Raw genomic sequence first — 26014 nt, 5'->3', positions numbered from 1 at the left:
CCAGAAGATGGTAGAGAAGGTCTGGAGGAATGTGGTCCATGGGGTCGCGACAGGTCGGACACGACTTCGCAACTAACAACAACAACAAAAGCTTGGTTGTTTTCCCACAGACATTTAATGACCCAGCTAGGTAATATTATCAGTGTTAGAAGGGAGGTGGCTTTGCTCTCTTATAAACACTTCTACCATTGACGATGTTCTCTAATTTGATCATGAAATGTCTGGAGGAAAACAACCAGAGAGCAGCAAGGACCCCATATTCCTCCTCATCCTCTCCTTCCTCTTCCTCCTCGTTCTTCTCCTCCTCCTCCCCAAGGAAAGTGTGTCAATGTTTCCATGAATGATGACCCCCCCAACCAATAGTTCTGATATCTCCTTGGCTACCTGATAGATTTTGGATTCCATGCCACGTCAAATCCCTCCTTACCTTGTTCTCCGTGGCGTGTTTCTCCTTCTCCACCTTGGCCAAAGTCAACTCCAGGTCATCGATGTCCTTCTTCAGCTCAGAACACTCGTCTTCCAGCTTCCGCTTCTTGGCGGTCAGTTCGGCGTTCATGTCCTCTTCGTCTTCAAGCCGTTCGGTTATCTCTTTCACTTTGGCTTCCAGCTGGATCTTGTTCTTGATCAGCTGGTCACAGCGCTCCTCGGCATCGTTCAGGTTGTCTTGCTCCTAACGAGGGAAGAAAGAGAGATGAAGGCCACACCTTAGTCTGGAATTTCTCAACCTTGGCAACTTTAAGACGAGCGGACTTCAACTCCCAGAATTCTATGCTGGCTGGAGAATCCTGGGAGTTGAAGCCCACCCACCCTGAAGGTGCTAAAGTTGAAAAACACTCCCTTCAAGTGTTTGATTTTAAGATGGAGACAACATTGCTCTTGACTTAACATGACCAACCTAGACACGAGGAGGACCTTCCGGGACTTACTGCTTGAACTTGCAATTGCAGGTCGTTCTTCTCCTGCAGTAAGGAGACCATCTTCTCCTCCAGCTCCTTCCGACGGCCTTCCGACTTCTCCAAGGCCTCTCTCAACTTGGCCAGCTCCTCCTTCATGGCCACCAACTCTTTCTCCGTCTCTGCGCTCTTCAAGAGTGGTTTGATCTTGAAGTACAACTTCATCCAGGGCCAGTTCTTCACCACCATGAAAGCCCGGATGTTGTACTGGATCACCAGCAGGGATTCCCTGCAAAACGAGGAGAGGAGAGGACCATCAGGCCACAGGGGCATGGAACCTCGGTTTCATAGACTTTCCCACACGCTGATGGGTGTTACTGGTATGGCAATGAGATGCCTGCAAGAAAACAACCAAGCCTGGAGAATACCAAGAACCCAATAATTCTAGCTAAGCTATAGATATTCTCAAGTCTGAGAATCCCTAAGGTGCTTTTTCACGAAGCAACTGGACTGCCTTGTTTTTCTTTGAAGACCTTTTTACTTCTCATCCAAGAAGCTTCTTCAGCTCTGAGTGGACGGTGGGGAAGGGAAGGACGGATACTCCTTGCAGACAGCTGGTCATTTGCCTTCTTTTGGAGAGCCGTTGAGGCCACTTGGAGGTTTATCTGTGCCCGCGAGGTACAGCAATCTAGGACAGGGGTAGGCCACCTTGGTTCTTTTATGACTCATGGACTTCAACTCCCAGAATTCCTGAGCCAGCATGGCTCAGCATGGAAAGCTCTCCCTTTCCCCTCAGCGTGGCTGGCTCAGGAATTCTGGGAGTTGAAGTCCACGAGTCATAAAAGAGACAAGGTTGCTACCTCTGGTCTGTCTGTCTGTCTGTCTGTCTGTCTGTCTGTCTGTCTGTCTGTCTATCTATCTATCTATCTATCTATCTATCTATCTATCTATCATCTAGAATAGGGGTAGGCAACCTTGGCTCTTTTATGACTCGTGGACTTCAACTCCCAGAATTCCTGAGCCGGTATGGCTCAGCTTGGAAACCTCTCCCTTTCCCCTCAGCATGGCTGGCTCAGGAATTCTGGGAGTTGAAGTCCACGAGTCATAAAAGAGCTGAGGTTGCCCACCCCTGGCCTAGACCATTCAGAATAACAGAATAACAGAGCTGGAAGGGACCTTGGACCTTGGACCATTTGTCCGAAATGGTCTAGGATTTCCTGCCTGAACAGGGGGTTGGACTCGATGACCTCCAAGGTCCCTTCCAACTTTATCATCATCATCATCATCATCATTATTATTATTAGGTCTACGTTTGAACCGAGATGAGGGGGGGGGACCTAGGAAAGGTCACGGAAGGCCTTTGAGGAAAGCTACCGCCAAAGAGGACCTCCTCCAGACGGAAGAGCGAAACCAGGAGGACCGCCAATGGACCTACTTGCGTTCCATGATCTTCCTGAACTCTATCCTGGCCAACACACCGCGGGATTGGGCTTGGATACGAGTGATGATCCGAGAGAGGCGTTCGTCTCTCATTTCCTCCAGCAGGCCCAGGAGACCAGCCTTGAAGAAGACCTGGAGGGAAGCAGATTTAGAACATAAAACACTGAATAATAGAGTTGGAAGGGACCTTAGGGGTCATCTAGGCCAACCCCCTACCCAGGGCAGGAGATCCGATACGGTTTCAGCTTGATGGGATGGATACAGAACAACAGAACAGAATAATCAGATGGAAAAGGAGGCTGGAGGTCCTCCAGTCCAACCTCCGGCTCAAGCAGGAGACGCTGCTGTCCAGTCTCTCCTGAAAAGCCTGCAGAGATAGAGCACCCACGATTTCTGAAAGACGTAACTGTGAGAGGGACCTCGGAGTCCTAGTGGACAATCCCTTCGATAGGAGCCAGCCGTGTGCTGCAGCTGCCAAAAAGGCCAACACAGGGCTGGGCTGCATTAACAGAGGGATAGAATCAAGATCACGTGAAGTGTTAATACCACTTTACAAGGCCTTGGTAAGGCCACACTTGGAATACAGCATCCAGTTTTGGTCACCACAAGGTAAAAAAGATGTTGAGACTCTGGAAAGAGTACAGAGAAGAGCAACAAAGAGGATCAGAGGACTGGAGGCTAAAACACATAAGGAACGGTGGCTGGAATTGGGGATGTCTAGTTTAACAAAGAGAAGGACGAGGGGGGACATGAATAGCAGTATTCCAATATCTCAGGGGCTGCCCCAAAGAAGAGGGAGTCAAGCTATTCTCCAAAGCGCCTGAAGGCAGGACAAGAAGCCACGGATGGAAACTAACCAAGGAGAGAAGCAACCTAGAACTAAGGAGAAACTTCCTGACAGTCAGAACAATTAACCAGTGGAACAACCTGCCTCCAGAAGCGGTGAAGGCTCCAACCCTGGAAGTTTTTAAGAAGAGACTGAATGGCCATTTGTCTGAAATGGCGTAGGGTTTCCTGCTTGAGCAGGGGGTTGGACTAGATGACCTCCAAGGTCCCTTCCACCTTATTATTATTATTATTATTATTATGGATCATCGCACAGTCAGCCAGATGTTCAGACTGGATTTGGCATTTTGTCTACCTATCGAGTCCTTACCCAGGACCTGGGATAGGCAGATGTGGATGTTTGATGGTATTACAGATATCGTCGCAGGATGGAAGCAGTTCCTAGTAAGGCCGCCTTTTGCAATTGACTAATAGCGAATTTGTCAATGCCAATGGTGTTCAAGTGGTGCTCCAGTTGTTTTGGGATTGCACCCAAGGAGCCTATGACTATTGGTACTACCCTTGCTTGCTTTTGCCACAGTCTTTCTATTTCTATTTGTAGGTCTTTGTATTTTGTTATCTTCTCCAGTTCTTTCTCTTCTATTCTGCTATCTCCAGGCACTGCCACGTCCACTATCCAGACTTTTTTGTCTTTCTTATCGACAATTGTTAAGTCTGGGGTGTTATGTTGCAGGTGCTTGTCTGTTTGAATTCTGAAGTCCCAGAGCAGTTTAATTTTATCATTTTCTATGACTTTCTCTATTTTATGATCCCACCAGTTTTTGCTTACAGGCAAATGATATTTTTTGCAGATCTTCCAATGCACCATTGTTGCTACTTTGTCATGCCGCTGCTTGTAATCAGTCTGTGCAATCTTCTTGCAACAGCTTACCAAGTGGTCCACTGTTTCTTCAGCTTCTTTGCATAGGCGGCACTTACTGTCTGTTGCTGTCTTCTCAATTTTGACTTTGTATGCATTTGTCCTTAAGGCTTGGTCTTGTGCAGCCAGAATTAGTCCCTCGGTCTCTTTCTTCAATTTTCCTGCTCTTAGCCATTGCCAGGTTTTATTATTATCTGCTTTCCCAGCTATTTTTTTCATGTATTGGCCATGTAGTGCTTTGTCTTCCCATGCCTCTATTCTGTTCTTCATTTGGTCTTTCTTGTAGGCCACTTTGGTCTCTCCAGTAGTTAGTAAACCTTCCTGATATACTAATTTCAGTGCATCTTCATCATTGTTCTTCAGATATTCTTCCAAAGCCATTTTTTCTTCTTCAACCATCTGATGTACTTGTAGCATTCCACGCCCACCTATTTGCCTTGGTAGATAAAGTCTATCAATGTCACTGCGTGGATGAAGGGCATGATTCATTGTCATTATTTTTCTGGTCTGCCTATCCATTGCTTTTAGTTCTGCTTGAGTCCAGTCCACTATTCCAGCTGTGTACCTAATGACTGGGATTGCCCAGGTGTTGATTGCCTTTATGGTATTTCCTCCATTGAGTTTGGACTTTAAGATCTTCTTCACTCTCTTGATGTATTCACTTCTAATCTTTTTCTTGACTTCAGTGTGCTTGATGTTGTCAGCTTGAAGGATACCCAAGTATTTGTAGTACTCTTCCTCATCCAGACTCTTAATGTTATTTTCGTGGGGCATCTTGATTCCTTCAGTTTTCACTATTTTTCCTTGTTTGATAGTAAGTGTGGCACATTTGTCCAAGCCAAACTCCATTACAATATCTTGGCTATATATACGGACAGTGTTGAGCAGCGATTCTATTTCAGATGATGTTTTTCCATACAGCTTCAGATCATCCATGTAAAGGAGGTGGGATAGTCTGGCAGATGTTTTTGATGTTTGATAGCCATGTCCTGAGTTATTCAGTATTGTTGACAGAGGAAACAGTGCAATAACAAATAGTAATGGTGATAATGAATCTCCTTGAAATATTCCTCTCTTGATATTAACCTCTCCCAGCTTCTCACCATTGATCTGCAACTGTGTCTTCCATTGTGCCATCGATCTTTGCACAAATTTTCTGATGTTTCTACTGACTCCTGTTATTTCTAGGCACTTGATTATCCAATCATGTGGCAGAGAGTCAAATGCCTTTTTGTAGTCAATCCATGCAACATTCAGGTTGGTCTTCCTTCTCTTGCAGTTTTCCAAGATCATTTTGTCTATTAGGAGTTGATCTTTTGTTCCTCTGCTATTGGGGCGGTTTCCTTTCTGCTCAGGTGGAAAGAGATTGTTTTCAACTAGATGCTGTTGTACTGCATCAGCTACCACACCAGTTAGTAATTTGAAAGTTGTTGGTAAGCAGGTAATTGGCCTGTAGTTACCTGGTGTTGCCCCTTTTGCTGGATTTTTCATTATTAGGTAGGTTTTCCCAGTTGTTAGCCACTTTTCAATTTCTCCTCCTTGTAGTATATTGTTGAACTGTTTGGCAATGAGTGGGTGTATAACAGTTAGATGTTTCAACCAAAACCCATGCAGTTCATCTTCACCTGGTGCTGACCAATTTTTGATTTTCTTTGCTCTTTTTTCTACCATTTTTGTTGTTATTACTAGTTCTTTCATTTCAACTTCTGTTTTATTTGCATCCACCTCTTTTAACCAAGCCGCATCCTTGTTGTATTTCTTTGGGTTATCCCATATCTGCTTCCAGAACTGCACTGTTTCTTCCTTGTCAGGTACTGACTGATTCCTTGCAGTTTCTCCATTGATGGATTGGTAGAAACGTTTCTGATTGGATTGAAATTGGAGGTTCTGCCTATAGTTTGCAATTCGAGCTTCATATCTACTGATTTTCCTGGCTATAGCTGTTATTTGTTGCTTTATTATTTCCAGTGCTTCCTTGATCTTCCTTGTTTCTAAGTGGTATTTCTTGATTAGGTATTCTTTGGTCTTCTTGTTCTTCAGCTTCTTTTCTTTCATCTGTTCTAGCTTGCTTGCATGTGATCTTAACTTGCTGATCTTATTTTCTAGTCTAACCTTCCATTTTTCTGGTGCACTGTTTGTTTGTTTTTCTTCTTTGTTGATTTTGCATCCCAGGTATTCAGTTATAACTGCAGCTGTGCTGTACATTAGTTGGTTTGTTTCTTGCAGTGAATTGGTGCTTATACTTGCTATTGCAGTATTTGCATCTTTTAATGCTTGTGCTAGCTGTTTCTTTGAAACAAGCTTCAATGCAGGCAGCCTTATTCTGTTGTTTTTGTGCTGTTCTAGATGCTCAGTTATTCTTTGTTTCAATTCTTTTATTTCTTTAGTTAGAGGGTTTTGTTCTTCCTGAGGAAGAGGTGCCTGGTTTCCAAATGAGAACAGTTGTATATCTCTGCTGGATTCCTTCACTGCCAACTCCCCCTGGTTTGCCTCTACATTCTGAATTACTTCTGGTAAGGCTTTGATTTCTTTGCCCTGGGTAAACCTTTGCAGTTCGTCCAATTCTGTTTCTGTGAATACTTTATTTCGTGTTATAAATCGGCGTTGATCTGCTAGTCTCTGTTCTGTTATTTCTGATTCTGGATGTTGTTCTTTCCAGAACTGGTGCATTCGTTTTAGATATCCTCTCTTGTTGGACTTGATCTGTAGTAACAGATCATTATTTCTTTGTTTTCCATCACTGTGTATCTGCGACGGGTAAACACCTTTTCTTCCAGTAGTTCTGCAGCTGCTGGCCCTGGTTGCTCAGCCAACAGTCCTGAGTCCTGTAACCCATTTTTCACCAGATATCCAGGAACTCCGATATCTAGCGCGGACCTTGTTAACCCGGGCGACGTCCGAGCCGGTATGGCATTCTGCAATTTACGTCTCACCATATTTTTTATGGGAGAGACACTCTTTGTCTGACTCCTCTGATGAGACCTGTCCAGTATGGTTGAACCTCTGGCATAGCTCTCATCTTCCTCAGAGTACACAAGCCCCACAACCACGTCAAGGTAGTGCCTCACTGGGGGTTATTATTATTATTATTATTATTATTATTATTATTATGCCGTTCCATTGATTAATTGTTCTCACTTTAAGGAAATTTCTCCTTAGTTCTAGGTTGCTTCTCTCCTTGATTAGTTTCCATCTGTTGCTTCTTGTCCTGCCTTCAGGCGCTTTGGAGAATAGCTTGACTCCCTCTTCTTTGGGGCAGCCCCTCAGATATTGAAAGACTGTTATCATGTCCCCCCTGGTCCTTTCCTTTGTTAGACATACCCAATTCCTGCAGTTGCTCTTTATATGTTTTAGCCTCCAGCCCCCAAATCATCTTTCTTGCTCTTCTCTGTACTTTTTCCAGAGTCTCAACAACTTCTTTTCTTCTTAAGATTCTTCTTAAAATGGCTGCTGTTGTCTCCTAGCGCTCAATGGGAGCTCAGTGAATGAAGCCCATCGTCCTTGTCCAAGCACTGGAGTGAGGACAATCAACCAGTGGAACAACGGCTTGACACCAGAAATCGTGGGCACTCCATCCCTGGAGGTTTTTAAAAAGAGGCTAGACAGTCACTTGTCTGAGATGGTATAGGTTCTTCTGCTTGAGTGGGGGTTGGACTAGAAGACCTCCAAGGTCCCTTCCAGCTTCTATTCTATTCCATCCCATTATTCTATTCTATTCTATTCTATTTTACTCTACTCTACTCTACTCTACTCTATTCCATTCCATTCCATATTTTCTATTATATTGTATTGTATTGTCTAGTCTAGTCTAGTCTAGTCTTCATTCCATTATTCTATTCTATTCTAAATTCTGTTCTGTTCTTAATTCTGTTCTATTCTATTCTATTCTATTCTATTCTATTCTATTCTATTCTTAATTCTGTTCTTAATTCTATTCTATTCTAATTTCTATTCTATTCTATTGTATTCTAATTTCTATTCTATTCTATTCTATTCTATTCTTATTTCTATTGTATTCTATTCTTATTTCTATTCTATTCTATTCTATTCTATTCTATTTTTATTTCTATTCTATTCCATTCCATTCCATTCTTATTTCTATTCTATTCTATTCTTAATTCTGTTCTTAATTCTATTCTATTTTGTTCTAATTTCTATTCTATTCTATTCTTATTTCTATTTTATTCCATTCCATTCTTATTTCTATTCTATTCTATTTTTATTTCTATTCTATTCCATTCCATTCCATTCCTTATTTCTATTCTATTCTATTCTATTCTATTCTATTCTATTCTATTCTATTCTATTCTATTCTGTTCTGTTCTGTTCTATTCTATTCTTAATTCTGTTTTGTTCTTAATTCTATTCTATTCTTAATTTTGTTCTTAATTTTGTATTCTATTCTAATTTCTATTCTATTTTATTCTTATTTCTATTCCATTCCATTCCATTCTTATTCTATTCTATCTCACCTTGGTGTGTCCAAATTTGTACTGGCTGTGGTCAATGTCCAGGGAGCCCAGAAGCTTCTCTGCCCCTTTCCGGCTGTCAATGAACTGTCCCTCCGGGATGGCTGCAGGGTTTAGGATGCGGTACCTCAGAAGGAAAAGAAGGAAAGGCTGTAAGTTCCTCTTCTCATACATCCAGTGTCAAATACAGGTAGTCCTCGACTTACAATCTTGATTTAGGGACTGTTCAACGTTACAACGGCCCTGACGAAAGGGACTTACGACTGTTTCTCACACTTACGACCGATGCAGCGTCTCCCACGGTCCCGTGATCCAAACTCAGATGCTTGACAACTGACTCACATTTATGACCGTTGCGGTGTCCCGGGATTGCGTGATTCCCTTTTGCGACCTCCTGACCCGCAAAGTCAACGGGGAAGGAGCCAGATCCACTTCATCCCCGTGTGACTAATTTAACAACTGCAGTGATTCATTTAACAACTGCGGCGAGAAAGGTCGTAAGACGCGGGCAAAGTTCACTTTGTAAATGCCTTCGTAGCAAAAATGGGGGGCTCCATGGTGGTCATAAGTTGAGGACGGCCTGTACTCTAAACTAGCCGTTTCCATAACAACGAACGGATCTAATCGGCAAATCCCAAAATCAAAGTTTCGGGTTTTTTCCCCCCACCTCGAGCACAAAGTCCAGTTGTGGTTTCCAAGTAGAAACAAAAGTCATCGTGTGTGTGTTTTTTTCTTTAATCTTTTCTTTGGGGGGGGATGGGTGACTTTTCCGAGGGTCTTGAAAGCCCCTCCCCAAACGCGCGAAGTTCAGGCCTACCTTTGCCGGAAATCCCCGTAGAGGATCCGGTTAGGGAATCCTTTCCGGCAGATCCGGATCCCTTCCAGCACTCCGTTACAACGCAGCTGGTGCATGACCAAGGGATTGTCTATCATCCCTGTGGAAGATAGAGAAGAAGCCGGTGTGTAGTAATAGTAATAGTAGTAAAGTTGGAAGGTGGAGGTCATCTAGTCCAACCCCCTGCTCAGGCAGGAAACCCTACACCATTTCGGACAAATGGCTGTCCAATCTCTTCTTAAAAACTTCCAGTGTTGGAGCATTTACTGCTTCTGGAGGCAGGTTGTTCCACTGGTTAATGGTTCTAACTGTCAGGAAGTTTCTCCTTAGTTCTAGGTTGCTTCTCTCCTTGATTAGTTTCCACTCGTTGCTTCTTGTCCTGCCTTCAGGTGCTTTGGAAAATAGCTTAATTCCCTCTTCTTTATGGCAGCCTCTGAGATATTGGAACACTGCTATCATGTCCCCCCTTGTCCTTCTCTTCGTTAAACTAGACATCCCCAATTCCAGCCACCGTTCCTTATACGTTTTAGCCTCCAGTCCCCTAATCCTCTTTGTTGCTCTGCTCTGCCCTCTTTCTAGAGTCTCAACATCTTTTTTACATCGTGGTGACCAAAACTGGATGCAGTATTCCAAGTGTGGCCTTACCAAGGCATTGAAGGTAGTAAAGTAAAGTAAAGTAAAAGTAAAGAAGCTAGTCCTCGTTGAGGAAGGATCGGAAGACGGTGAGGTGAGCTTTCCTAATATTTGATGCTATCCGTAAGTCTTACCAATTCAATATAAAGCGGTACTTGGAACTTCACGTGATCTTGATGCTCTCCCTCTGTTGATGCAGCCTAGAACTATGTTGGCTTTTTCGGCAGCTGCAGCACACGGCTTGCTCCTAGTTAAGGGATTGTCCCCTAGCTCTGAAACAGTTTTTTAGGACCCTTGACTGCAGTGCCTTAGGACTGTACTGGTACAGTAGTGGCCAAAAATTGTGGAAAACTTTTGGGAGAAGTGTACAGTAGAAATGCCACCTTTGGTTTAAATTTCCACCCGTTTTTCTTCTAATTTCTTTATAACTGTGGCCTTGTTCACTTAATAATGCTATTTTACATCGCTTTCTGGGCAACCGGTCAACTCTTTGCACCATTAGGGGACTGGAGGCTAAAACACATAAGGAACGGTTGCTGGAATTGGGGATGTCTAGTTTAACAAAGAGAAGGATGAGGGGGGACATGATAGCAGTGTTCCAATATCTCAGGGGCTGCCCCAAAGAAGAGGGAGTCAAGCTATTCTCCAAAGCGCCTGAAGGCAGGACAAGAAGCAACGGATGGAAACTAATCAAGGAGAGAAGCAACCTGGAACTAAGGAGAAACTTCCTGACAGTGAGAACAATTAACCAGTGGAACCACCTGCCTCCAGAAACGGTGAATTCTCCAACACTGGAAGTTTTTAAGAAGAGACTGGACAGCCATTTGTCTCAAATGGTATAGGGTTTCCTGCCTGAGCAAGGGGTTGGACTAGATGACCTCCAAGGTCCCTTCCAACTATTATTATTATTATTTTATTACGTTTTACAAGCTCACTCAATGAAAGAACACAAAAAACCCCAGCCAACTTGATAACGATGACATAACACACTGACAAACGTCCTCCTCTCCATAGTTTCATTCCATACAGCGTTAACCTTGTGAACTCTCAAGCTTCCTCCTTCCGTTATATATTCAAGATGGACAGTGTTTAATATTTATTTGCTATGTATATGTAGGGGTGTGGGTCTATACATATGTTCTACATAGAATGTTTAGGTGTGTGTCATATATGTGTTTCTCTTTGAGAGCGGGCAACTAAATTTCATTTTCGATGTGTGCCGTTGTGCCCATGGTAAAAAAAAAAATGACAATAAAGGTTATCTTATCTTATCTTATCTTATCTTATCTTCTCATCTCATCTCATCTCATCTTTTATCTTATCTTATCTTATCTTATCTTATCAATACATGAGATCAATAACTGGATCCTACTGTAATCTGGTTGGCCAATGGCCAAAACAAGATGACACCTGATTGGCTCTCTAAACACTCGTGCTCATTGGCTACCATCGGGTGAAGGAAATCTACCTGAGATCAACCTAAGCAAGTTGTGATTCCTTTTTCTGGTTATTTGGCTATAACTTTTCACAGAATACAGTACAGATAATTGAACAATCTTTGTTGCACTCCATTCTTGCTTAAATTATCTTTCCATTGACGTATACATTTTATGGTACCACTCCCCCACCCCAAAAAAGTGGTGTTATTAGCCATCAAACCTCAAATGTATGCTTTTCCCAAAAGGTTTCCACAGTTTTGGCTACTACTGTATTTATTATCTTACATTTATGTCTGGTTGGCCACCCAGAGTTACCATATGAAAACTGGCGGCCGTGAACGTGCTTGAAACGAAGACGTCACGAACAAATTGGGTGGCCCTCGAGGGTGGTGTGTGTGTGTGTGTGTGTGTGGTCTCACCTGGGGTCTTGGTCTCGTTGGGGATGATGCAACGGACAAAGTGGGGGTGGGTGGAACGCAGGTTGGTCATCAGCTTGTTGAGGTTCTCCTGGTGAAGAAAAGGAAGTCGGGAGTTAGTTTTACGTTTGGAGGGAAAAGAGGATTAAGGAGCTGCGGGAGGAAACTGGGGAAGGGCAGAGGGAGGGTGGAAGAGGAAAGGGAAGAAATGCAAAAACAGGCAGATGGTATAGAGCAGAGGTCCCCAACCTTTTGGGCACCAGGGACCACTTCCGTGGAGAGAGGTTTTTCCGCGGACCGGAGGGGGCGTGGTTTTATGTGCTGCCTGCATCTCACAGATGGGACTTTTGTTGTTTGTGCGGACCGGTACTGGTCCACGGACCGGGGATTGTGGACCCCTTGTATAGAGGTTGGTGGGGAAAACTTCAATTAGGCAAGCAAGAAAGGAGATAAACATATAGGATGGATGGATAAGGGAAGGGAAGGGAAGGAGAAGAGAGAAGGGAAGGGAAAGGAAAGGAAAGAAAAGAGAGAAGGGGAGGGGAGGGGAGGAGAAGGAGGAAGGAAGGAAGGAAGGAGAGGAGGGGAGAGGGGGAAGGGAGGGAGGGAGGAAGGAAGGAAGGAAGAAAAGGGGAGGAAAGTAGGGGGAGGGAGGAAGGGAGGAAGGAGGGAAGGAAGGAAGGAAGGAAGGAAGGAGGGGAGGGGAAAGGAGAGGGGGAAGGGAGGGAGGAAGGAAGGAGGAAAGGAGGGGGAGGAAGGAAGGAGAAGACGGGAGGGGGAGGGAGGGAGGGAGGAAGGAAGGAGAAGATGGGAAGGGGAGGGAAAGAGAAGAGAGAAGAGAGAAGGGGAGGGAAGGGAGGGAGGAAGGAAGGAAGAAGAAGACAGGAGGGGAAGGAAGGAAGGAAGGAAGGAAGGAAGGAAGGGAAGGAAGGAAGGAAGGAAGGAAGGAAGGAAGGAAAAAGAAGATGGGAGGGGGAGGGAAAGAGAAGAGAGAAGGGAGGGAAGGGAGGAAGGAAGGAAGGAAGGAAGGAAGGAAGGAGAAGACAGGAAGGGAAAAGAGGGAGGGAGGGAGGAAGGAAGGAAGGAAGGAAGGAAGGAAGGAAGGAAGGAAGGAAGGAGAAGATGGGAGGAGGGAGGGAGGAGGAAGGAAGGAGAGGATGGAGAGGAGGGGGGGAAAGAGGGAGGGAGGGAGGAAGGAAGAAAGGAAGGAAGGAGAAGACAGGAGGGGGGAGGGAGGGAGGAAGGAAGGAAGGAAGGAAGGAAGGAAGGAAGGAAGGAAGGAAGGAAGGAAGAGCGATAGCAATAGACTTAAATGGAGGAAGGGGGGCATCCCAAAGAATCCTTGTGTGACTCTTTTCAATCATCTCCACTGAAGACAAACTCAAAGGAGGAACCAGCCTCGGCTGAGCCCTCATTGAAACGGCCGCCTAGACTTTGCCCAGCCCCCTGGGGGGAGAGGGGGGGCTTCCTCCTCCCCCCCCCTTGTTTCCTCCTGGGCGCAGCTGGCCAGTGGCTGAAGGCTCCAGAACTGGAGATCAGACGGTGTCCTGGACGGAAGTCCATGGTCCAGAGCAAACAGGGGACAGTAAACGCGAGATGACCCCTCCACCCGTCCAAGCAGGGCCCTTGAAAGACCCTCTCCCCCTAAACTTTGGACTCCCCCTTACCCTGTGCAGGGCCGACACCGTCTGGAAGGAAGACCCCTTCTTCTTATGCATCCCCTTCCCCTTGGTGGTCTCCAGCGCTGCGGAGGAGAGAAAAGACGGAAGGGTCCAGCTGAAAAGCAACTTCGGAGCCCCGGGGATTCCAGCCGTCGGCCAGCTGAGTCTCGGACTACAATTCCCATCATCTCCCAGCCCGGCCCGAAGGTGGGCTGGCTGGAGAAGACGTGGGGTGGAATGCCCCACCTCTGGAGGACCCTCTGCTAGGGAAGGCGGAGTTATGTTTTTACGGATAAAGAAAAGCAAAGCTTAATCCAGAAGACAGAAGCAACAGCCTGACATTAGGCCAGACTGACTGCCTACTTAGCTAAACGTAAGTCCTCAACTTATGACCGTTCGTTTAGGGACTGTTCAAAGTTGCGAGGACGCCTGGAAAAAAAAAAGGGACTTCTGGACAGTCCTCGCTCTTGTGACCGTCGCATCCTCCCTGCGGTCACGTGATCGGAATTTGGGCCCTTGGCACCCGGCACGTTCAGCTAGTCCTCTAGGTACGACGACCCCCGAGGCCGAGATTTACGTTGCTAAGTGAGACGTTTGTAAAGTGAATTTTGCTCGATTTTACCTTTTTACCTTTTTACTTGGTGCTTTTCCAAATATATGAATATATGAAAAGAATAATTCTATTCGGCAAAGAATATAAGTCCTTCCATTCCCCACCATTCGGTCAGAACGGAAGGAGCTGCTTGGATGGGAAGCGAAAGGTCTTCAAGGAAATCCAGTTGCCTTTTGGAAAAAAGCCTCTGGAAGTCGTCACTTCCCATTATCCTCATCAGAGCCCTGCCCTGCGAGGTAGGCCACGCTGCTATCCTAAGGGCACCGAGTGTGCTTTATCCAGAATCTGAACCCATCTCTCTCTTTAGTCGAGAGTCTAGTCCCATCCTACGTTCCATACAGTCACACTGGCTACCACACTCCCTATTCTGAGGGCAGATAATAATAATAATAATAATAACAACAACAACAACAATAATGATGATGTTGGAAGGGACCCTGGAGACCTACAAATAGAAATAGAAAGACTGTGGCAAAAGCAAGCAAGGGTAGTACCAATAGTAATAGGCTCCTTGGGTGCAATCCCAAAACAACTGGAGCACCATTTGAACACCATTGGCATTGACAAATTCGCTATTAGTCAATTGCAAAAGGTGGCCTTGCTAGGAGCTGCTTCCATCCTGCGACGATACCTGTAATACCATCAAACATCCACATCTGCCTATCCCAGGTCCTGGGTAAGGACTCGATAGGTTGACAAAATGCCAAATCCAGTCTGAACATCTGGCTGACTGTGCGATGATCAATAATAATAATAAAGTTGGAAGGGACCCTGGAGGTCATCTAGTCCAACCCCCTGCTCAGGCAAGAAACCCTATTCCGTCTCAGACAAATGGCTGTCCAGCCTCTTTTTAAAAATTTCCAGTGTTGGAGCATTCACCGCTTCTGGAGGCAGGTGGTTCCACTGGTTAATTATTCTCACTGTCAGGAAGTTTCTCCTTAGTTCTAGGTTGCTTCTCTCCTTGGTTAGTTTCCCTCCGTTGATTCTTGTCCTGCCTTCAGGCACTTTGGAAAATAGCTGGACTCCCTCTTCTTTATGGCAGCCCCTGAGATACTGGAACACTGCTATCACGTCCCCCCTCATCCTTCTCTTCATTAAACTAGACATACCCAATTCCAGCAACTGTTCTTCATATGTTTTGGCCTCCAGTCCTTTAACTAGAATACGGAATTGCGGAGTTGGAAGGGACCTTGGAGTTCATCGAGTCCAACCCCCTGCTCAGGTAGGACACCCTAGACCATTTCAGTCATATGGCTGTCCAGTCTCTTCTTAAAAACTTCCAGTGTTGGAGCACCCACAGCTTCTGGAGGCAGGTGGTTCCACTGGTTCATTGTTCTAACTGTCAGGAAGTTTCTCTTTAGTTCTAGGTTGCTTCTCTCCTTGATTAGTTTCCATCCGTTGCTTCTTGTCCTGCTTTCAGGCGCTTTGGAGAATAGCTTGACTCCCTTCTTCTTTGGGGCAGCCCCTGAGATACTGGAAGCCTGCTATCATGTCCCCCCTTGTCCTTCTCTTCATTAAACTAGACATCCCCAATTCCAGCAACCATTCCTTGTATGTTTTAGCCTCCAGTCCCCTAATCATCTTTGTTGCTCTTCTCTGTACTCTTTCTAGAGTCTCAGCATCTTTTTTTACATCGTGGTGACCAAAACTGGATGCCTTATTCCAAGTGTGGCGTTACCCAGGCGTTGTAAAGTGATATTAACACTTCACCTGACCTTGATTCTTGAGTTGTGGTAATTCGTTTGGCCTTCATCTCCTAGACCAGAAAGTGGTTTGAAGGCATCAGGACCTCCTCTCTATTTCTTCCTGTGCCCGTTTTTGTTTTTGTTTAGAATAACAATAACTTTATTGTCACTTTAAATGTACGCTAATCGGCATACATTAAAATGAGATTTTGTTGCATACAGCTCTCAAAGGGCCATTCCCTCCAACACACTGCATAAACAGGACAAAGGTAATTATAATAATTATGCTTATACCCATACACGCACACACACATACATATGGAAACTGATTAAGGAGAGATTCAACCTAGAAATAAGGAGAAATTTCTTGATAGTGAGAACAATCAACCAATAGAACAGAAGTTGCCTTCAGATGTTGTGGGAGCTTCATCACTGGGAGCTTTCAAGAAGCTCTAGAAAGAGTACAGAGAAGAGCAACAAAGATGATCAGGGGACTGGAGGCTAAAGCATGTAAGCGGAAAGGCTGCTGGAATTGGGTATGTCCAGTTTAACGAAGAGAAGGACAAGGGGGGACAGGATAGCAGTGTTCCAATATCTCAGGGGCTGCCCCAAAGAAGAGGGAGTCAAGCTATTCTCCAAAGCATCTGAAGGCAGGACAAGAAACAATGGGTGGAAACTAATCAAGGAGAGAAGCAACCTAGAACTAAGGAGAAACTTCCTGACAGTTAGAACAATGAACCAGTGGAACCACCTGCCTCCAGAAGCGGTGAATGCTCCAACACTGGAAGTTTTTAAGAAGAGACTGGACAGCCATTTGTCTGAAATGGTATAGGGCAGTGGTTCTCAACCTGTGGGTCGGGACCCCATTTGGGGTCAAACGACCATTTCACGGGGGTCGCCAAACAATGCAGTCCGCCATTTTTTCCCCCCTTTTCTTTCGCCACGCCCCTGGCACCCGGTGATGTATAAGTGGTTGGGGGTCACCACAACATAGGGAACTGTATTATGGGGTCGCGGCATTAGAAAGGTTGAGAACCACTGGTATAGGGTTTCCTGCCTGAGCAGGGGGTTGGACTAGATGACCTTCCAACTTTATTATTATTATTACCGTCAGAAAATTTCTCCTTAGTTCTAGGTTGCTTCTCTCTTTGGTTAGTTTCCATCCGTTGCTTCTTGACCTCCAATGTCCCTTCCAACTTTACTATTGTTATTATTAAGAAACTGCCATCAGAAAAGGTGTAGGGTCTCCTGCTTGGAGGGGGGGTTGGACTAGATGACCTCCAAGGTCCCTTCCAACTGTGTTATTCTGATTCTGATATGGTCCAGAGAAACAACAGAGTTTGCTTGGGATGTATACATATACAGTACATGGCGAGAAAAACGAATCGTGCGAATTCCCCACACAGATGTCATAGGGAACAAAGCTACTGCAGAATATAGTAGTCCTACTATAAATACTTCAAGACCTCCTCGTAGAGGGGAGCAACAGAAACAGACTCTGAAGTGGAGACGAGTGATGTCTCTAACAATGCTCCGAGCTCTAAGTACGTAGCGCTTATAAGCCGTATCCTGAATAAGGGGAAGTGAACTTCCTATAATCTTTTCAGCTGTCCTCACCACTCTCTGCATGGACCTTCCATCTGAGGCTCTGCTATCCCCAAACAAGACTGTGATGCAGTTTGTTCAAACGCTCTCAATCGCGCCTCTGTAAAAAGTGGTGAGGACAGGAGAAAGAGGTGTTCTCCTCATCCGACGCGGCAAATACAAACACTGGCTTGCACCCTTCACTAAGGCTAACGTAGGAAGAGAACAAGTCAGATTGTTAGTGATCTGACACCCTCCCCAGATACTTAATACTGTCGACCACCTCCAGAGCGTCAGCCTTAATCCAAAATGGAGTCTGACTATGCCGGCTCTTTCTAAAATCTAAAAAGGTTTTTCTTACGTGCATCAGCTCCAGCGTAGTTGGCAAACAGATTGGCCAGGAGCTTCAGAGCTGACTTCTGGTAGAGGCCCACCACCGTTTCGTTGAGAGGGTCCTTGTTCTTCTGGAGCCAGCCGATGATATTGTAGTCCACGGTGCCGGCGTAGTGCATCAAGGCAAAGTGCGCTTCGGGTTTCCCCTTGATGGCCCGTGCTTTGCCAAAATTGGCCGACTTGCCCAGGTGGTTATCGTACAGCTTGGCCTTGAAGGTCATGTCGGTGGCCTTGGGGAACATGCACTCTTCTTCCAGGATGGACATGATGCCCATGGGCTGAAGAAGAAGAAGACCAAGATATTATGACGGAGAAGGTCTGTCCTTCAATATCTCCCCAAGGGTTAACGCGAACGGCACTAACAGAGGGGACAGAATCAAGATCACGTCAGTCCGAATAGAGCTGGATGGGACCTTGGAGGTCTTCTAGTCCAGCCCCTTCCTTAAAAAAGGAGACCATGTACTATTTCGGACAAAGGACTGTCCAATCTTTTCTTAAAAGCCTCCAGTGATGGAGCACCCACCACTTCTGTTCTCGCTGTTAGGAAATTTCCCGTGGAGTGTTAGTAGCGCTCTATGATGCCTTGGTAAGGCCACACTAGGACTATGGCAGTGATGGCGAACCTTTTAGAGACCGAGTGCCCCAAAACCGCCCCCTGTCCCCGCTCCGCCTCCCGCCCTGCCTGCTCCGCCTCTGCCCACCCTCTACCCCGCCCCACCCACAGGGCCACACACCGCCACAGCAGATCAGCCAGGCAGCCCTGCAGCACCATGGCAGCCACGCCCTCCTCCCACACCCCACAGCGTCATCTGCACGCTATGGGGCATGAGGGCGGAGTCTTATCCCTGCTGCCCGCCTATCTCCTTGGCTGCTCTGCTCCATGCGGGCTGTGCCTGGGGGTGACTCTCCTCCAGGGGGGCTGCTGGTGAGGAGGGGGCCGTGGGGGGAGGTGGGGCTGGGGCAATGGCACGTATGCCCACAGAGAGGGCTCCGAGTGCCGCCTCTGGCACTCGTGCCGTAGGTTCGCCACCACTGGACTATGGCATCCAGTTTGGGTCACCACGATATCAAAAAGATGCCGAGATTCTGGAAAGTGCAGAGAAGAGCCACAAAGATGATTAGGGGGCTGGAGGCTAAAACATAGGCAGAACAGTTGCGAGAATAGGGTATGAAAAGAAGGACTAGGGGTGACATGATAGCAATGGTCCAGGGTTTGAGGGGCTGCCCCAAAGAAGAGGGAGTCAAGCTATTCTCCAAAGCGCCTGAAGGCAGGACAAGAAGCCACGGATGGAAACCACTCAAGGAGAGAAGCAACCTGGAACTAAGGAGAAACTTCCTAACAGTGAGAATGATTAGCCAGTGGAACAGACATTGTGGATGCTCCATCACTGGAGGCTTTTACAAAGACATTGGGCAAACATTTGTCTGAAATGGTATACGGTTTCCTGCTTTGGCAGGGGGTTGGACTAGAAGACCTCCAAAGTCCCTTCCAATTCTGTTATTCTGTTGATGGGATATGTAAAAAGGTTAATTTATTTATTTATTTATTTATTTATTTATTTATTTATGAGACTTATATACTGCTTTAAGTGCAAGCACTCTCTAAGCGGTGTACACCAGTAAGCAATGTATGTATATATTTACATTGCCCCCAACAATCTGGGTCCTCATCCTTAATGTCACGGTTCTGATAGGTGAGACCAATTAACTACTTGCCCCGGCTTTCTAGCAAAATATACAGCCCGCCCAAATGCAGCTAGCAATGACCTTGGTTCCCACGGAACAATTTATTGTTATGTCTAAGCTAAAACACTCCTCCCTCCTCCCAGTTCTGTGGCAACCGAAAACAAAGGCAAAATGGCTTCAGCTGATTTCGTTGTAGAGTTGACAATTAAATCATGGCAATCTGGACCAAAGTTTATTAAATGGAGACATTTCATTCTGGGGAAAAATCCCTGCAAGAGTTAGTACGTTCCCCTGACTCTCTGACTCTATGCCTAACCCCAAATGTTCATTTTGACTGAAAACGTTATTTGGATGAATAACTTGATGCTGACCCTAAAAACATTTGAGAACTACTAGCCCAACGGGATCCATCTTATCACCTCAATAGGGAACTGTTAACTCCTTAAATAAGATTTCCTCCTGGCTCTGGAGGGGTCACCACCCACTGGCCAGAATCAGGCATGAATGAGGGAAGTTGGTATTTTAAGGAAGGCCTATAGAGAAGACCTTCTCAATGAGGTACCTTCTCAATGAGGTCAATGCAGGCCTGGAGGTCCATGCCAAAGTCAATGAAGACCCATTCGATGCCCTCCTTCTTGTACTCCTCTTGTTCCAGCACAAACATGTGGTGGTTGAAGAACTGCTGCAGCTTCTCGTTGGTGAAGTTGATGCAGAGCTGCTCAAAGCTGTTGAACTGGGGGGGAGGGGAAAAGAAGTTATGGACCTTCGTGCAGGTGAGCATTTCCAGAAGATCCGACTTTTTTTCTTTTTTCAGCAGGAACCACTGTCAGTTAGGTCAAGGCTCCTGGAAATTAGGGAGGGAGGGAGGAAGGAAGGGTGGGATGAATAATGGAAAGATGGGTGGGTGGGTGGGTGGAAGGAAGGAAGGAAGGAAGGGTAAAGGGAGGGAGGATGGAGGGATGGATAGATGGATGGGTGGATGGGTGGAAAGATGGGCGGATGGGTGGATGAGTGGAAGGAAGGAAGGAGGGAGGGAAGGAAGGAAGCAAAGAAGGAAGGAAGGAAGGAAGGGTAGAGGGAGGGGGGATGGATGGATAGTTGGGTGGGTGGAAGGGTGGAAAGATGGGTGGGTGGGTGGGTGGGTGGGTGAGTGGAAGGAAGGAAGGGTGAGTGGAAGGAAGGAAGGGAAAGAGGAAGGAAGGAAGGAAGGAAGGAAGGGTGGAGTGATGGATGAAGGGAAGGATGGATGGGGGATGCAAAGATGGATGGACGGATAGATGGATGGATGGGCGGGTGGATGGATGGATGGAACAAAGTCAGGGAGGAATGGATGAATGAATAGATGGGGGAATGGGTGGGGGGTTAGAAGAATGGAAAGATGGATGGATGGAAGAATGGATGGACCTGGTAAAAGCTCAAGAAGATGGCCTTTGGTCCCAAAACGATCTCAACAGTTTCTAACTGCAAGCAAGATGGTGGCACCATCCATCCATCTATCTCAACTTCTACCCAATTGTTGCCTGGGAAATTCAGAGAACTGCAGTCCCAACACATTGGAGAAGCAACTGGGGGAAGGTTGATACATCCAGTAAACAAAACAAACCCATGACTCAAGAAGGCGTGACTCACATCAAAGATCTCAAAGCCAGCAATATCCAGCACTCCAATGAAATACTGTCGGGGAAGCTTAGTTTCCAGGGTGGTGTTGATTCTCATGACCATCCAGACGAACATCCTCTCGTAGACAGCCTTGGCCAGAGCACCAGTGGAGTAGTACACCTACGGAGGAAACGGAAGTTATGGGGAGACGAAGGTTGTTCCCGTCCTAAATTCTTCGACAAAGCTCAACACGAATAAAATAGAATAGAATAGAATAGAATAGAGTAGAGTAGAGTAGAGTAGAGTAGAATAGAATAGAATAATAAAATAAGGAATGGAATGGAATGGAATAGAATAGAATAGAATAGAATAGAATAGAATAGAATAGAATAGAATAGAATAGAATAGAATAGAATAATAAAATATAGAATAGAATAGAATATAGAATAGAACAATAAAATATAGAATAGAAAAGAATAAAATAGAATAGAATAGAATAAAATAATAAAATATAGAATAGAATAGAATAGAATAGAATAGAATAGAATAGAATAGAATAAAATAATAAAATATAGAATAGAATAGAATAGAATAGAATAGAATAGAATAGAATAGAATAGAATAGAATAGAATACTTTATTGGCCAAGGATGATTAGACACACAAGGAATTTGAATTAGACACCCAAGAAGACAATCTGAGTCTGCCTGAGTATGTGTGCATAAGAACATCTCACCACATTAAAAAAAAAAAAAAAGAAATCAAAGAAATAATATGTCCAGGCTGAGCCCGAATTTGAAAACTGGGTCCTTATTTTTCTTCTGAGAGTTTGGACCAAGACGTTGGTTTTGTTTTTTTTCTCCCTCTCTCGACAGGTGGGAGTCTTACCTGTTGGACATTTTGCCCTTTGGTGACGTACTCGTTCCCCACTTTGACCCTCGGGTGGCAAAGCCCCTTGAGCAGGTCTGCGGAGTTCAGCCCCATCAGGTACGCTGACTTGTCAGCTTCTGCAAGAGCCATGACAGGGTTTCAGTAGACGTCCGTCTCTTGGGTTAAAGAAGAGAGGGTGGACTAGGGCGAAGGTTCGTTCTCCGATCTTGTGGGTTGGTTTCCAAACCTTTCATTACCAGGCTAGGCAACATCTTCAGCGGAGTTTAGGGGATGTCAGTGTCGATGTTCTTCTGTTTATGAGGGCTTCAGGTGTGGGTGTGTCAAGAGAAGGTCTTGTGATGGGTCAGGTGTGAGACATCAGGGAGAGGCTTGTGATGGGTCCTGTGATGGGGAGGTTATGTTATTGGGAGAGGAATTGATGAGAGAGGGGGGACTGCGCGGGATGGTGAGGGTCGGTGCTTGTTGTTCTCTTTATGAGGGCTTCAGGTGTGGGTGTGTCAAGAGAGGGTCTAGTGATGGGTCAGGTGTGAGACATCAGGGAGAGGCTTGTGACGGGTCTTGTGATGGGGAGGTTATGTCATTGGGAGGGGAACTGATGGGAGAGGGGGGATTGCGCGGGATGGTGAGGATCAGTGCTTGTTCTTCTCTTTATGAGGGCTTCAGGTTTGAGTGTGTCAAGAGAAGGTCTTGTGATGGGTCAGGTGTGAGACATCAGTGAGAGGCTTGTGATGGGGAGATTATGTCATTGGGAGGGGAACTGATGGGAGAGGGGGGATTGCGCGGGATGGTGAGGGTCGGTGCTGTCTCTGGTTGGCTGTGCGGTTGATTTGGACAAGAGCCTCACTTGACACACCCACACCTCAAGCCCTTATCAATAGAAGCCCACTGACACAGACATCCCCTAAATTCTGCCTACCCTGGTAACGAAACATTCGGAAAACCAACCCACACACTCGGAGGACAAACCTTCACCCCCATCGTAGACCCCCATCCTACAGATATTCGCCACTATTGCATAGGGTGGACCGGTTGGGAAGGACCCGAGTGGTTGGTTCCCAGCTTGCTGTAGTGCAAGACCCAATCCGTAAAAAGGTGCTTTCCCACAGAAAGTGGTCCGAATGTTTTTTTTTTTTTGATACACATTTTGGAGAAGCAAAACATTGAGTCGCATGCCTGAAGATCTCCACCTGGACATCTTTTAAAACCATAGAGGAGAGGAGAACGTAGACATGCAACCTTTGGCGTTTCCAATCCTTGCTTCCCAAGATCTATAGTAGAGATTTTGCAACATACTAGCTGGGAGTTTTCACAGTTCCCCACTTTGGAGCAGTGTTCCTCAACCTTGGCGACGTGAAGAAGGGTGGATTTCAACTCCCAGGATTCCCCAGCCAGCCAAGCTGGCTGGGGAATCCTGGGAGTTGAAGTCAACCCTTCTTCACGTCGCCAAGGTTGAAAGTCCACCCACCTTCAAGGTGCCAAGATTGAGAAACATTGCTCCTCCGGTCTTGGATGAGGAATGGAAGGATGGAGAAGAGGATGAGAAGCAACGGATGGAAACTAATCAACCTAGAACAGGGGTTCTCAACCTGTGGGTCGGGACCCCATTTGGGGTCGAACGACCATTTCACGGGGGTCGCCAAACAACGCAGTCCGCCATTTTTTCCCCCTTTTCCTTAGCTGTGCTCCTCCCTTTTATTCTATTGGCTTTTGAAAGCCAATAGAATAGACTCTCTTGAATAGAGTCTCATTCTATTGGCTTTCCAAAGCCCATAGGAATTGTCCAGGCTGTCTCTGCCCTGCTGAGCCCGCCAAAAGTCCCCTTCTGCAAACGGTGCTGCACCCGTTGAGTAGTCCTCGACTTACGACCGGTTGAGTAGTCCTCGACTTATGACCGGTTGGGGGGTCGCGGCATTAAAAAGGTTGAGAACCACTGACCTAGAATGAAGGAGTAATTTCCTGCCCATATGCATTTACGACGGTTGCAGCGTCCTGCGATCATATCATCCCCATTTATGATCTTCTGACAAGCAAAGTCAAGGGGGGAAAGCAAGATTGTTTTAACCACGGTTGGCAAAGAAGGTCGTAAAATGGGACACTTCACTGCCTTGCTGAGCAAGGGAAATGTTTGAGTCAGTGGGGGGGGCTCGTTAAGTGGAGGATTGCCGGCACCCATTTTATCGTTAACGGGGTATTCATCCGTCTTTGTAAATTATTGCTCATCTTCATCATTTGGTGGCCTTGATCGTCTCTTCGCCTGACCTTCGGTGCCATCTGGCTCCGCCTGCTCTTCCCGCTGCTTCTGCTTGAACTTCATGTTGCCGTAGTGCATGATGGCCCCCGTCAATTTGTAGATGGAGTTTTTCTCCTCCTGGGTGAAGCCCAAGATGTCGAAGGCATTCTGGGTTTGGAGAGAACAAAAAATAGTTGATGAGTTCAACCCAAAGCCAGCTAATTCAATTCCAACCAATCGATCTCGGATTTCTCAGATATAGGTTGGACTCCAAGTCCCACGAGCCTTTTCTTGGGGAAGATTCAGGGCTCAATAGTTTTTAAAAACATCTTGGAATTAAGGCTGTCCAATCTGGGCGCCTTGAAGAGCTGTGGATCTTCAATTCCCAGCATTCCCCAGTCAGCCAGGCGGGATGGGGAATTCTGGGAGTTGAAGTCCACAAGTTGCCCACCTTCAGGGTTCAATAGTCCAAAAGATCTTGAACTAGGGCTGTCCAATCTTGGCAATTTGAAGACTTGTGGACTTCAACTCCCAGAATTCCCCAGCCTGCCATGCTGGATAGGGAATTCTGGGAGTTGAAGCCCACAAGTCTTTAGGTTGCCCGGGTTCAGGGTTCAATAGTCCAAAATATCTTGAACTAGGGGTGTTCAACCTTGGCAATTTGAAGACTTGTGGACTTCAGCTCCCAGAATTCTGAGAGTTGAAGTCCATAAGTCTCAAGTCTTCACATTGCCCAGCTTCAGGGTCCAATAGTCTGAATTATTAAACTAGGGGTGTCCAACCTGGGCATCCAGCCATGCGGGATGGGGAATTCTGGGAGTTGAAGTCCACAAGTTGCCCACCTTCAGGGTTCAATAGTCCAAAAGATCTTGAACTAGGGCTCTCCAATCTTGGCAATTTGAAGACTTGTGGACTTCAACTCCCAGAATTCCCCAGCCCACCATGCTGGATGGGGAATTCTGGGAGTTGAAGTCCATAAGTCTTTAGGTTGCCCGGGTTCAGGGTTCAATAGTCCAAAATATCTTGAACTAGGGGTGTTCAACCTTGGCAATTTGAAGTCTTGTGGACTTCAGCTCCCAGAATTCTGAGAGTTGGTCCACAAGTCTCAAGTCTTCACATTGCCCATCTTCAGGGTCCAATAGTCTGAATTATTGAACTAGGGGTGTCCAACCTGGGCATCCAGCCATGCTGGATGGGGAATTCTGAGAGTTGAAGTCCCCGGGTCTTCAAGTTGTCAAGGCTGGGGACCCCTGATCTAGAAGCCAAGCTGGAGAACACTCAGAACATTACTCTACCCTCAACAACTCACATCAGTTGCTAACAGTTCCTCTGCGTCATCGATCGAGGGCACCGTGGTCTCTCCTTGGGAGATAAAGGCGTAGTCGTAAGGATTGTTGGTGACCAACAGCATATCTGGAAGGAGAAACAGAGGGTAGAAGTCAGGCGTGGACAAAACGTGGACAATCTTCTCTTCCTAAGTGGTTCTTCCATCAGGGGAAGAGGTCAAGGACCATTCTGAAACGCAAATGGCACTTTACCGATGCTGTAAATCTTCAAGACAGCTCACAGTCGAACCAAGAAAACCCTCTTGTGCAAACAACGCATTTAAAAGATGCAGAAAGGTATAACGGGGAATGAAAACTAGGAATCAAAACCAGCTGTCCTTCATTCTTAGGGAGAAGGTCTGGCTGAGGAGAGAGGTCTTCAACAATCATAGCCACCGCTTGGGCTTCACAGGAAGATGCTGTTAAGGAATACAAGGGTCATCCCAGAGGAGACCAGGTACCGATAGCAGAGAATAATTTGTACCTTAGGTTTGGTGCTCTCTGAGCTTGGTTGTTTT

The 26014-nt window shown here is 46.0% G+C and overlaps 1 protein-coding gene across 1 annotated transcript in view; it reads right to left on the bottom strand.

Moving 5' to 3' along the window:
- MYH7 (myosin heavy chain 7) overlaps window positions 1-26014 on the bottom strand; it is a 57019-nt gene that overhangs the window by 16672 nt on the left and 14333 nt on the right. Inside the window, exons 11-23 of the mRNA XM_039338103.1 lie at window positions 25481-25584; window positions 24201-24339; window positions 21939-22057; window positions 21082-21231; window positions 20015-20185; window positions 17735-18044; window positions 13498-13574; window positions 11834-11921; window positions 9325-9442; window positions 8511-8634; window positions 2329-2465; window positions 927-1182; window positions 428-670 (exon numbers count right to left, since the gene is read on the bottom strand). Coding sequence (XP_039194037.1) covers window positions 428-670; window positions 927-1182; window positions 2329-2465; window positions 8511-8634; window positions 9325-9442; window positions 11834-11921; window positions 13498-13574; window positions 17735-18044; window positions 20015-20185; window positions 21082-21231; window positions 21939-22057; window positions 24201-24339; window positions 25481-25584 — 2036 coding nt within the window. The remainder of the gene's footprint in view (window positions 1-427; window positions 671-926; window positions 1183-2328; window positions 2466-8510; window positions 8635-9324; window positions 9443-11833; window positions 11922-13497; window positions 13575-17734; window positions 18045-20014; window positions 20186-21081; window positions 21232-21938; window positions 22058-24200; window positions 24340-25480; window positions 25585-26014) is intronic.

This window comes from Crotalus tigris, unplaced genomic scaffold (assembly GCF_016545835.1).
Source record: "Crotalus tigris isolate CLP2741 ecotype Arizona unplaced genomic scaffold, ASM1654583v1 scf7180000017690.20705106771:4171800, whole genome shotgun sequence".
NCBI lineage: Eukaryota > Metazoa > Chordata > Lepidosauria > Squamata > Viperidae > Crotalus > Crotalus tigris.
The sequence above is the reverse complement of the archived record's forward strand: the minus strand, read 5'-3'. Positions and strand labels throughout refer to the sequence as shown.